This window comes from Temnothorax nylanderi, unplaced genomic scaffold, assembly GCF_030848795.1.
Source record: "Temnothorax nylanderi isolate EJ_2023f unplaced genomic scaffold, tnyl_v1.0 TNYL_tig0099_pilon, whole genome shotgun sequence".
NCBI classification, from domain to species: domain Eukaryota; kingdom Metazoa; phylum Arthropoda; class Insecta; order Hymenoptera; family Formicidae; genus Temnothorax; species Temnothorax nylanderi.
The window spans coordinates 288,292-301,943 of NW_027249161.1; the positions used below are offsets into that span (position 1 = coordinate 288,292).

Here is a 13,652-nt window from a genome sequence, read left to right on the forward strand (position 1 = left end):
TTGTTCAGTGCGATATATTGTTTGTCATTGAGATCGACAGCACGCGAACGAACAAGGAAGTAACTATCTGCAGAGAAAGCTTTGCAAAAGATAGCCTTGACTTGGAAACTTAAGACTTCGTTCAACTGATAGTAAGATGAGAAACTCGGAATTGAGGGAACATTTCGGAACAGTTCGGTGTCACGTTACTATGTCGTCCCTTCGACCTTAGTTGATGTACGATAAGCATGAAACATCGATCCGAATTCCACCCTTGCTCCTCGCATATACTATTTTGCGCGCGAAATGTACATTGGAGCTTATAAATCATTTTGTACTGATTTATAATCAGGTGGACGAAGATCGATGGCGAGAGGAACGACGAGATTGTTGAATCCGTGAAGTAATGATCGATGATTGTAATTCGTAAATTATCATGGAAATATTGATTTATTGCTGTTCAGCTGTGATTTATTTGCTGAAAAAAAATAGAAATAACATTGTTTTCTTTTTATCGCCAACAGTAAAATAAAAAATAATGAATAATAAGAGAAATAAGACCGTTGTGATATAGTATATACAATCAAATTAGAATAAAATGCCATTTACGGTCTGAGCTTAGATCTTTAGTAGCCTAATATTAATATACACTGCAGAAATTAATATTAGGCTACTAAAAATCTAAGCTCAGACCGTAAATGACATTTTATTCTAATTTAATAAAAAATAATGATTTATCTTCGTTTTATTATTTAATCGTATTATGCATGTTACATAAAAAAATAAAATTTAAAAATTTTGAATCTTATGATATATACTTATAGGTATAAAAATATAATTCCAGATTATCTTCATTTTACCTTAATACATATAAATGACAATTTATAATAGAATTCTATCGATCCTACTGAGTTTATTTTAATTTCTTTCAAATCAAGCACTTGAAAAGCCCAATATTACCATTTCCAGATTTACGTTCATTGAATTGTAAAAGAAGAGGATGGATGAAGCAGGGAAAAGCGACTTACGTTTTTTACGTTTCAAGCATTTCGTCTTCTCGCTTAGCTTTATTTTCTCTCAATGCTCTTACAATTTGAAAAAAGAGATTTATGTAGGTAGACGTAAATAGCGTTCTTATAGTGTATCATGTATTACACCTCTCGTATGTGATACGCGATGGGTTTCAGGCACTTTTGAACGTAAGTATATACGTAATACTAAAACACCGTTCACACGCTTAGCCCATATTCAGCACCATCGAGTTATCCAGATTTATCATGCACTATTGTATTTCGTTTCGTTGTGTCTGTCTGTCTTTTAATCTTATCTTTTAAAGAGAGAAAGAGAAATTGTCAAGATTAACTCGTTCGTCATATAATCACGTTCACAGCACGCTATTCTTACAAGTCCCTTAAAATCAGTTTCAATTCTCGTCAACAAGATGAACTTCGTCAATCTCGGTATTTTGGAAGCAGGAGTTAATCAGTTAACGCGAGTTTCGCCGAGAATCCTAAGCATAACGTTTATCACAGATATCGTATAATTCTTAAACGATTACGAGGTTTATTGGTGACATGATTAATTGTCGTTAAGCATCACTTAAGTATCCACCGATGGTGTTCACCGAGATGGTGTATAACCGAGACATTCGCTGCATTGTCAGACGTCTATCTTACAGTTTACTGCAGCAATCCGCTTCTGTCGTAACTGACTGACCTAAAGGCATCCTCGACAAGGTCCGTCAAGCACCTGACCGCTTGCAGAAGGGCCGCGAGAAGCAATGACAAGGAGAGTGAGATCAGTTTGCTGGGTACCAGAGCGTTTTCCGCGGTACCTTGATTTTTCCCCGACGTTTTCTTCCGCCTTCGCTTGTCGCAACCGGTACTTTTACCGGCGCCGTTATCCCTGTCCTGCGCCTTAGCCGCGCTCGTCGCGATCGCGCGTTTCGATTTCGTGGGCGATTTATCTCTCGATCGTGACATCGCGTTGTCCGAGACCTCCTTGGCTAATTTTTGCGTCGTCCTCTTCTGCCTGTGCAGAATGAATCGTCGCTGCGACGCGAAACTCTCGAGTTTTTTCCGAAAGTCCGCCGCCGTTGCTTCGACGGCCTGTAGAAGTTTCTCCTCGTGAGATCCTCTTCTGTCGTGTCGTTTTTTCGGGATGTCAGCTTGCAGGGTGCCCTCCGACAACGCTTTCGCGTTGGCCGCTAAGCGACGAGATCCCGTGGCCATAAGGAAGACGTCCTGCAACGAGAGCTTGTCGTTCTCTTGCTTATCACCGAGCTCCGAATTCTGGAAGATCGAGTTCTCGTCCAACGAGCTCGCCCTGCTGTGCCACTTGTCGCGGAAGAGGGACTTCTTCTCGGCGCACGCGCTGTTCAAATTGTAATCGATCGTAATCGCGGGCTCTTCCGGTTCCGACGAGCACAGCCTAATATTTTCTTTAACCTCATCCAGAGCGATTTTCCTTGGTAAAGTTTTGCCAAGACTATTGAGCACAAAGTTTTTCTTCGAATACATCTGAGAGTTCGAGTCTTTTTCCTCTTCGCGTAGGACGTTTGATTCGTCGGTCCAATCGGCACAGTGATCATCCGCCGATCTCGAAGAATTACGTTCGTCAGCGTTGACCGCGTCCGAGCATTCCTCGTTCGAGCCGTTTACGAAAGGTGCACCTGCATCTCCATCTTCATCCTCGTTATCCTTGATCGTTATATTTTGGCCTACCCATACTTCCTCTTCCTCTACTTCTTCCTCCTTCTCGTTCTCCTCCGCCTCCTCTTCGTCCGAATCGAGAGACATGGATTTATTCCTGGGGATGACCGGAACAATACCATCGGCATAGAGGAGATCCTGTACCTCGTAAAGGCTTCGTTCGATACTCGGACTCTTGTAGAGCAGATTACGTAGCTCCGGAATATCGAGGTCTTGAACGTGAAGGAGATTCTGTTCGATATTCAAAAGACTTTCTTCGATTTGTACTAAACATTGCTCGATATCGCAGGCCGCCTCCGAGTCTGGCTCGTTTTTCTTTTCCGATTGATTCGTGTTCGCCTCATATTTCTCATTGTCTTGCCTTTTTGCGGTATTATCCGTAGATTCTTCCGACGTAACGTGAGACTGTCCGCGGTGATTTTCCGACCACAATTCCGGGGACCAGGGAGGCACCATACCTTGATGTTGCGTCTGACTGTCGTAGAACACGCGATAATTGCTGTGACTGTTCGCTATCTCGTAATTCATGTCCGCTGGCCTAGTATCCCAGGTGAGATTGTCGTTTTTCGAGCCCTCCCTGTAACCTCTGTCCCGTATATCCGCCGCAGAATTGCCGTGCTCGCCGTGGCTGTTTGCTACTGCGTACGACGTCGCGTCAAAGCTGCGAGCCATTTCGAAATTAATTTTGGCGCTCCGGTGTGCCGAGTACAGTTCCGTATATTTGCTGTGACTGCTTGAGTCCTGATAGGCATTCCCGTGACTATTCGCGAGTGGATACGTCGCGCCGAAATCGAAATCAGTCCGGTATGGTTTCCAACTACTTTTCTTCGATCGACTGCATGTCGGCCACTCGTGTCTGCCATGACTGCCAGTATCTTCGTCTTGGTTACCGTCGTCGTCGTCGTCGTCGTCATTGTCATCGTATTCGGTGACGTCCTCGGGATACGGCAGTTCCTTACCGTCAATCTCGGGGACTGAAGGACCGAGGTTCCTGTCGTCGATTAAGATATAACCGTCCAGCACATTGTCGTCGAGATCGATCCATCGCTTGGAATTGTCCTCGACGGTTCTTCGGTGTCGCTTCTCGGCGTAATGGTTTACGGGACGTCGTCGTCGTTCGCGTATTGTGGGATCGTGCACGTGTATTTCCACCGGGCAGAGAACGTCGGGACGCCTCTCGGCATTGTCGTGCAACGCTGGCGGCGTCGTGGCAACCAACGGCGCTGCTTCGTCCAACAAGTTGTCTCTAGATTCGCGGTACCGATAGCCGGGACAGGGCGTGTTGACCGGCGAATGCGAGAGAAGATTGACGTAGCCGCCGGCGCCTCTGCCTATGAGCGATCAGGTACTGGTTGATGGATTCACCTGATCGTGAACCACGACGGCGTCTTGGCTCTCGTTCAATATTTCGTTATTCGATCTCAGACGGTGCATGTTACATATCACCTGTTGACAAAAACAAAATACGCGTAAAATAAATACGTATAAAATAAAAATATGTTTATAATTATAGAAGGTGACGAACACACATATTCTATTTTTTAGAAAATGAATACGGACAACTAACATTTTTTGCTGCGAGAGCTAATTAATTTTGTAATAATAGCAAAACCTTTTGCTGCAATAGCAAAGCTCAGCAAAACTGTTTGCTACTGCAACAAAATGTTTTGCTATTATTGCAAAATTAATTAGCTCTCGCAGCAAAAAATGTTAGTTGTCCCATATTTAACAAATAGATTTGCTGTTGCAGCAAAACCTTTTTTTTCCGTGAAGAAGAAGATTTAAAATCTTCAATAAGTTTTCTAAAATTTTCTATACCGCTGCAATATATTATAATAATTAATGAGCGTAATATAGGTATGCATAATATCAAATATTACGTCCTTCGATAAAATGTTACAATATATTTGTATATCAATCCGAAAGAATTAAGTCTTTATTATAGAACACAAAGAACTGTCTGTTATAAAATGCATTATCCACAAGAATTACCTTTGGAGGACTTATTCTGACATCTCTAAACTCGTCCGTGAATGTCAAGATATAAGCGCAAAACGCTACCGCGCAAAGCCATTCGGTTATCGTGCTAGCCACGTGCAACTCCCAACCGCCATCCTCCTTGTACCATTTCCGGGGATTCGTTCCTATAGAGTATATTTTAAATATTAATGCACTGTAATATGCGATGAAAACAATAATTAAAAATCAACGAACCAACCCTTATAGGCCAGGCGGGCCAATATGCCTGTGATGAGGATCACGAAGAAGCATACAGTACAGAAAGTTGATAACGCCGTGCGAAGATGCGCGAGTCGTAACGAGCATCCTGAGGGATGCAAGTAAAAGGAACATACGGCCTGCAATAAAAATAAATTCGATTCATTTTTTGTATAGATACGTATTAGTCACAATCAGTTATCATAGTAATTCGTTGTTATAGCAATGATTTTATTCTTATATCTGTACGTAAGTTTATATAAAGTACTTGTTATGTTCTCTAAATATTTTTTATTTACGAACAGCTAAATTAAGTTTTTATTTATTTCTTTATCTTATATTAAATTTTTATACCAATAAACATTTAATATGCATCATTACTATTATACTTTATTGAACATATGACTTTTTCGTATGTACCTGGGTCCAAAAATACGCGGTACCACCTCCGAAGCAGAGTATCGCACCGATGAGATGAACTACTATTACTGACGTTTCTTGAAAGTTTGCGACGATTGATAGGCCGGCGGTTGATAGGAGGCCGAAAATTAAGGCCCAATGATTCCATTTCGGCAAAGAAGTTGGCGAACCGAAAGCTCTGATGCACTCCTTAACTTGGGAATATCTTATATAGATCATAAAACCCACTGCAATATAAAGTGATGAAGTTGCAATTAGCTTTAATGACGCATAAAATTTATATATTATAATGTCTATTAATGATCACATCTTCATTGCAATTTTTGCAATTTCTATAATTTTTGTTTAACGTACTATCGCTTTTTACACTTTAAATGATAAAAGTAGTAGAATAAGTAAAAAGCTTTAAATAAATAATAAAAGCATATTAAAGTTTTCTTGTTTTTGATACAAAAATATTATTGTTGTAGACAATAATATAATTATAATCGGTGCAGATATTCAAACTGCAGTTTTCTCAATATTAGAAGAAAGATCATTAATATGATATAAAATATATGTGAGATATTTATAGAAGATATATTACTGTTTATAGAAAACGTCGGATTATATATTCTACTTACTGAGAATAGCGATTAGGTTGACAACTTGAGAGAAAATGCAACTTTCTGGCGCGTAAGTCGCTGCATCAGAAATGTAAGGAAAACCAGCTTCCACATGTCCTAGTAAGACTGCGATTACGTATCTGCGGATTACAAAATAAGTTTTTTTGAATCTGCTCTAATTAAAATGACAGAAGATGATTTTAAGTGCGCGCACATATTCCGCCCCCCCCCCCCACGTACACAAGATACTAATAGATGCAATAATATACATATTAATAAATTAATATATTATAAACATTTAATCCCTTAATAGTTTACAAATTGTTCGGACTCACGTTAAAATAAAAACCGTAGGCAAGGAGATAAAGACGGCGATTGGTAGATAATGTAGATTTGCAACAAATTCCTGCTTCTCCATGATTTCGATGTGTAATCGTTGTTAGAGCCGGTGATAATGATGATGACGTCAATCGCCGACGTCTGCGATCGACGCTGCTATCGGGGGGAATCTTGCGTCGATGCAGCCGCCGACGAGTCACGATCATTCATACTCTTCGATGGCTATTCATAGGCCTTCTAATTCTCTCTTCGTTAAGTATCAATCTTCGCAATTGACGAACCAAGGGCAATATCGCAATTCAAATGCCATCAACGTTCTCTGAATAGTTCTGTAAGAGAGATAATTGTTGTTACCTTTACACATGCGTGAACAATATTTTATATAATATTGCAATTAATTTTATCAATGTGTGTGATATAGGTCGCGCGCTTTTGTGTCATCACAATTATTTTCATCAACTATTGTAAATGAAGTCCTTTTACAATTTTTAATACATATTTTATAAAGAACACGTAACATTGCATTTTCTATATCATTATTATCGAAATATTATAATAACAAATTATAATAGTAATTTTATATTTTTGCGTGTGTGTAAATAATTTTGCGCAACATTTTGCTAATTACAGCTTTTGATAATTGACGGATTTAATATACAAAACAATATTTCTTGTTAAAAATATAATTGATTTTTTTCAAAATATGTGCTTTGGCAAGAAAGTAATTAATTCTCGAACACACGCCTCTTGAACGCATGTCTATATACATCTTAATGTATATATGCAAAGTAAATTCATCATTGATATTCTTCATTGTGTTCTCTATTATTATTAATGAATAGTGATCAACTATAGAGAGAAAGAAAAAGAGTAAAATGATTGTTAGGTGAAATTATTCTGCAACTTGTGAACAAACATCAGATTAAGAAAATAATTACATATTGTTATTATTGCATTTAATATGATTAAAAAAGGAATTTTGATAAATTAATTTATGGAGATATAAATATAAATATAAAAATCTTTGTTTTCTCTTATCATAAAAATCTTATTTTTGATTTTTAATTTCAAACAAATTTTAATTAAAAACTTTATTTTCCTCTCAATTAATTGGAGAAATTTTATTGTAAAACTTAATTTAATATAAAAATTGTAAAAATTGTAGGAAGAGATGACTAAGAAAAGATATCAGTAGAAAAAATGACTTAAATTTTTTGACAAATATCATCGTATCCATCGAATGTATGCAATCTATAAAACTCTATTTATTGCCATAATTCTTTATATTATTTATGATTATATTATTTTATTCTTACACCTAAGAATCCTCTTTATCTCTTTTCGAGGAATGTAATCATAATAGCCGAGAGTGATATATTTTAATTGATATCGCTTTGTGAAAATAAAGCTCGCAAACGTCTTAGATTAGAATTATATTTCAACGTTGAAATTCTATCCCAAGCCATGGAATATTATTACGTATTATATGTCGGGGGGGGGGGGGGGGGGGGTATCATATGTCATTAAAAGAAATTATTTGCATTGTATGATTCCGTGTCTTTTTCCATTTTCGAGATTAAAACCTATTTTATTGAAAACTTTTAATACTAGTATTAGTAGCGTGAGTAATTATTATTAAAAATAAACGTATGTTAAATAGTAAAAGTAAAGTGTAATCAGTATAAAAAAGTAATAAATTTAAGTAAACAAAACTCAAAAACTCTATCCAAGCATCAATATATTAGTCTCAAGAGAAAAGATAAGAATGTAACACATAGACAATGTGAATAACAATTTAGCATAGGTGGCAATAAATAGAATTTATATATTCTTATAACTATGAACACACATCTTAATAAATTTGGTAACACTGATAATTTATTTGATATGGGCGCGTCAAAGATTCGTATCGAGTTTGTCTGATTGTGAGATATATCGAGGAAGTTACATTTGCATTTATGTAAATAATACCACGCTAATAAAACCATTCGCGACACGTTATGCTTAATGAACGCGCAGACTGTCACACGGGCGTTATCTGCATGAAAACGTAAAACATGCAATTCAGCAAAGGCCATGAGGCGGAAGCGGATATGATAAGCTAGAAATTCCCCGTTGAATAATCATTTCTCTTTTTTGTTTGGTTTATTATAAAATAAAAATAAATAAGAACGGAAGGAAATCTATAGTATTTTGGTACGATGATGTTCATAATACAGCGTGTACTAAAAATAATACCCTTTTGTTTATTTTTACGTTGCACAAGATTGCAGAATGTTCGTCACAAGAAATTGCCAATCGATTCTCTATTATTATTCGTCATTTGTAGAATTAAGTCATACCAAAACCGCAACGAGCCACAGTTGACAACGCATCGGGTGGCGTTACACAAAAAACTTTCACCCCGAAAGCGGTGGTCCCTCCTCGGTTTCGTTCATGGGGTTGCTCGGATTATCAGTCGGAGCTCTTCGTGGTCTTCATTTTTCGGAGCACACGCCGGGAATCGTAGTGGACGATGTCGCGTACGATTGGAAATTTAGGCGCGAGGTATAGAATGGTTAGCCGATCTGGCTCAAATTCTGTCGGACGGCAAAACTCCGCGGGGTCACGACGAAACTCGTTGGGAAATGCAAAGGTTATAGCCCGTGAAGGTGCGCGATCGATGTTGCGTCAGTGAAAACGACGTTCTGCGCCGCGCCGGCCCGCCGTCCTTGCTACCGTCGCGTCGGCGTCGTTACTGTCCGATCAACACGTTCGCCAAAGACTATGTATCCTATATTACTCTGTGAGCACGGTCTTAGTTGCTTCCCGTCGCTATGACGTGTCTTGAGATTAATAGCGACGACTGTACGCGAAAGACAAAATTGGAAAGCTGCCAAACGATTGTTAAGCTCGGTTTCAAGCTAGAATAACACGAATAATTGGATATTTAGGTGCGAGATAAAAATTTAATGAAATCTGCCATTCAAATCCCATTTAATAAAGAAATTATATTAAGCGTAGGTGTTGAGATAGCGATCCGATCTTTAAAAATAGTTGAATTAAACTGGATATTTCTTTGATTTATCATATTATATAAGTTATTACATTTATATATTGATAATTATTTTTGCAAGATACATAGATTTTGAATTTGACAAATGTTTAGGATTGCTTCGTAAGGAATCTTCAGAAATTTCAATACAAGTCAAGGTTATTACGGTATCATTTTACTTATTTCAGAATAATATATTGCTTCGATGACAAAATTAAATATATTCTTTATGGCCCTATGATTAGACTTGAATTAAAATATTACGTATATAATATTATGTATAAATAGTTTTAAGATGCAAATTATAGAAATTTTTAAATTAAATAATTTTAATATTATTATTATTACCCGGGTGGAAATTACAACCTGGCGCTGTATGGGCTCCGGCTAGTTTTCCACGAGTTAATGTGGGCGCTATGATGGAAGGCTAGCCTGGGGTTGTACTGGGTGGTAACGGCAATAATGGTCAGCTCCAATATTGGAAAACTATCTAGGCCCTGGCTCGCGGAGCAATGTTGCTCCAAGACAACACTGATTGCCATATCATACTCGCGGCGTGTTGCTTTCGTGCCGCGGTCGTTACCTTCGGCGCCGCTCGAGCAAAAAGCTTTTTAAATCCCCTCGCGGCGTGTTGCTTTCGCGCGGTTGTTACCTCCGGCGCCGCTCGAGCAAAAAGCTTTCTAAATCCCCTCGCGGCGTGTTGCTTTCGCGCGATTGTTACCTCCGGCGCCGCTCGAGCAAAAAGCTTTCTAAGTCCCCTCGCGACGTGTTGCTTTCGTGCCGCGGTCGTTACCTCCGGCGCCGCTTGAGCAAAAAGTTTTCTAAGTCCCCTCGCGGCGTGTTGCTTTCGCGCGGTTGTTACCTCCGGCGCCGCTCGAGCGAAAATTTTCTAAGTCGACCCAATATATTCCCAGTACTGAGCCGACTCTCGGCCGTAGATCAATATCATTTCTGGCCTTATACACGGTCAGTACTGAGACAAGACTCGCCTCGGAACAGAATATGGTTGCATGGGGGTACTGGTCACCGAGACTGGCACAATACTAATCTAGCGGTTTATCCGTACTGGGGCAGTACCACCCACACACATCAAGTCTTGGCAGCCAATATTGTGCCACTTCTGGGCCATGCGGACAACTCTGGCAGAAGTCCGACATTCGCACATGGGTTATAATCCTGCCTCACTGGCCGGGCGCTAGCTAGCCCCCGGCTGGATTTCCCATCTTGGCACCCCCGCACAATTCTGTCTAGCGCCTAGATGAAATACTAGGCAGCGCCTGGCTAGATTTCCGATACGGGCGTGCCACGACATTCCCCACGGGGCCCAAAATAGAAACTTGGATCGCCCAGACACATTTCCACCCGGGTATTTGAGAAACAAAGAAAACTAAGAATTTTGGAGAGCTTATTCTTTTTCTCTTGGAACAGTCAAAATAAAAAAGTATGACATACTGTCAAATTGTCTTTTTCTTTTTTAGATTTTTTGTTTTTAAATTAACGTCACTATTGGAAGTAAAAGGAACAAGTCATCTTGCTTTATTTTCAGTAACTTTAAATTTAAAATTAAATTTTTTAAAATAAATTACAGATTATTTGTAAAATACAAATTTGTATATTTGAGAAATCTGAGAAACTCAGGAAAGATAAAAAATAAACAATATTAATGTAAAACATATAAGAATGAGAAATAATTGAAACAAATGATATTATTGTATGTAGTCAATAGTTGCTATCGGTAATTTACTCTCACTCGATAGATACGATTCCCTTTTTACGAGAGGGAATGTATCATATATGATACAAAAATGCGGAGTACGCATTTTACTACTTATCATTAGCTACTTATGGATTTTTCAATTATTAAAAGAAGTTTAGTGAATCATATTAAATGGAATACTAAAACATGTAAATACAGTTTCAAAGTAAACAAGATTTCAAAATAAATATACATATGTTAAGACGATCTTTTATATATATGTATGGGGCGTTCCACGCCAAATCGGACACCATTTGGCTTTTGCATCTCCGATTTTTTTGAAAATTTTTTATGTTATAGTATTGGTTAAAAGAGGCCTCCATGATTTTTTTCAAATTTTTTTGTCGAACCGTTTTCAAAATATCGATTTTTGAAAAATTACGTTACTTTTTTTTTAAACGCCCATAACTTTACGAAAAATGGGCCAAATGGGACGTTTTTTTTTCAAAATTTTTCTTTTTAAACACACTTTTGATAAAAAATATCAAAAAAAATTTTCAAACTGTATTTCTATAAGATTTTCAAATTTTTGACACAAATTGTTGATTTACAAAAAACACGTACTGATCGATTTTCTCCAAAATTTTTTGTAAAAAACTATCATCGATTCCACAACTTTTAAGCCTAAATTTATAATGGGATAATGACGGGATCTATTTTTTTTCGATTTTTTAATTTCCATCTTTTATTTATCCGTGCTGAAAAATATATATAAATCTTTTTTTCAGGCTTATCGGCAACAGTCATTGTTATTTATTAAAAAAAACATATATCTTCATCGTTTAATAAACAAATGATCGATAATTTTTATTTGAATATACTACAATATATGATTAGTGCTTTAATATGTATTTGATTATTTTTTAGTCAATATTTGAAGGACAAAGTCCATTTTAAAAGAATTTGGTTGTATAAATACAACAATACATTTTGGTTGTAGTATATTCAAATAAAAATTATCGATCATTTGTTTATTAAATGATGAAGATATATGTTTTTTTAAATAAATAACAATGACTGTTGCCGATAAGCCTGAAAAAAAGATTTATATATAAATCTATTTATATATAAAGAATTTGGTTAATGTATTTATACAACCAAATTCTTTTAAAATGGACTTTGTCCTTCAAATATTGACTAAAAAATAATCAAATACATATTAAAGCACTAATCATATATTGTAGTATATTCAAATAAAAATTATCGATCATTTGTTTATTAAACGATGAAGATATATGTTTTTTTTAATAAATAACAATGACTGTTGCCGATAAGCCTGAAAAAAAGATTTATATATATTTTTCAGCACGGATAAATAAAAGATGGAAATTAAAAAATCGAAAAAAAATAGATCCCGTCATTATCCCATTATAAATTTAGGCTTAAAAGTTGTGGAATCGATGATAGTTTTTTACAAAAAATTTTGGAGAAAATCGATCAGTACGTGTTTTTTGTAAATCAACAATTTGTGTCAAAAATTTGAAAATCTTATAGAAATACAGTTTGAAAATTTTTTTTGATATTTTTTATCAAAAGTGTGTTTAAAAAGAAAAATTTTGAAAAAAAAACGTCCCATTTGGCCCATTTTTCGTAAAGTTATGGGCGTTTAAAAAAAAAGTAACGTAATTTTTCAAAAATCGATATTTTGAAAACGGTTCGACAAAAAAATTTGAAAAAAATCATGGAGGCCTCTTTTAACCAATACTATAACATAAAAAATTTTCAAAAAAATCGGAGATGCAAAAGCCAAATGGTGTCCGATTTGGCGTGGAACGCCCCATACATATATATAAAAGATCGTCTTAACATATGTATATTTATTTTGAAATCTTGTTTACTTTGAAACTGTATTTACATGTTTTAGTATTCCATTTAATATGATTCACTAAACTTCTTTTAATAATTGAAAAATCCATAAGTAGCTAATGATAAGTAGTAAAATGCGTACTCCGCATTTTTGTATCATATATGATACATTCCCTCTCGTAAAAAGGGAATCGTATCTATCGAGTGAGAGTAAATTACCGATAGCAACTATTGACTACATACAATAATATCATTTGTTTCAATTATTTCTCATTCTTATATGTTTTACATTAATATTGTTTATTTTTTATCTTTCCTGAGTTTCTCAGATTTCTCAAATATACAAATTTGTATTTTACAAATAATCTGTAATTTATTTTAAAAAATTTAATTTTAAATTTAAAGTTAATATAAAAATGTCAATGTTACAATAATTTTGAATATCTAAGCGAAAGTTTCAACGCCAAGTTTTTTACATTAAATATTTTTAATTTCAATTAAATATTATACATATACATTTAAATATCTTCTATTATCTGATACGCTCGTCTCGTGAATTAGAGCACCGCCGAGAAGTCTTCTCGTCGAACTAATTGAACAAATCAGAAGAAGGATCGATTGCACGGATTGTTGACGAGACGAAGAAAATTGAACTTGGGATTGTATGTACGATGAAAAAATATAAAGTAGGTAAATGACAGATATGATAAAAATTAAGCTTGAGCACCTATTATAAAACTGTTCAAAATGGACCTTTAATCGGAATTATTTTGTTTTTCCTAGAA

General features: G+C 36.1%; 2 protein-coding genes across 2 annotated transcripts in view; one reads left to right on the forward strand and one right to left on the reverse strand.

The window, feature by feature from the left end:
• LOC139775451 (kelch-like protein 5) overlaps positions 1 to 13,652 on the forward strand; it is a 70,045-nt gene that overhangs the window by 36,219 nt on the left and 20,174 nt on the right. The gene's annotated exons all lie outside the window — the stretch shown is intronic.
• LOC139775459 (DNA damage-regulated autophagy modulator protein 2-like) lies at positions 3,998 to 9,000 on the reverse strand. Its single transcript, XM_071711472.1, has 7 exons — positions 8,614 to 9,000; positions 6,268 to 6,600; positions 5,951 to 6,072; positions 5,328 to 5,554; positions 4,909 to 5,047; positions 4,683 to 4,834; positions 3,998 to 4,136 (listed from the first exon to the last, which is right to left on the reverse strand). The coding sequence occupies exons 2-7, from the start codon at positions 6,348 to 6,350 to the stop codon at positions 4,032 to 4,034; spliced, it is 828 nt and encodes a 275-aa protein (XP_071567573.1). The 5' UTR covers positions 6,351 to 6,600; positions 8,614 to 9,000; the 3' UTR covers positions 3,998 to 4,031.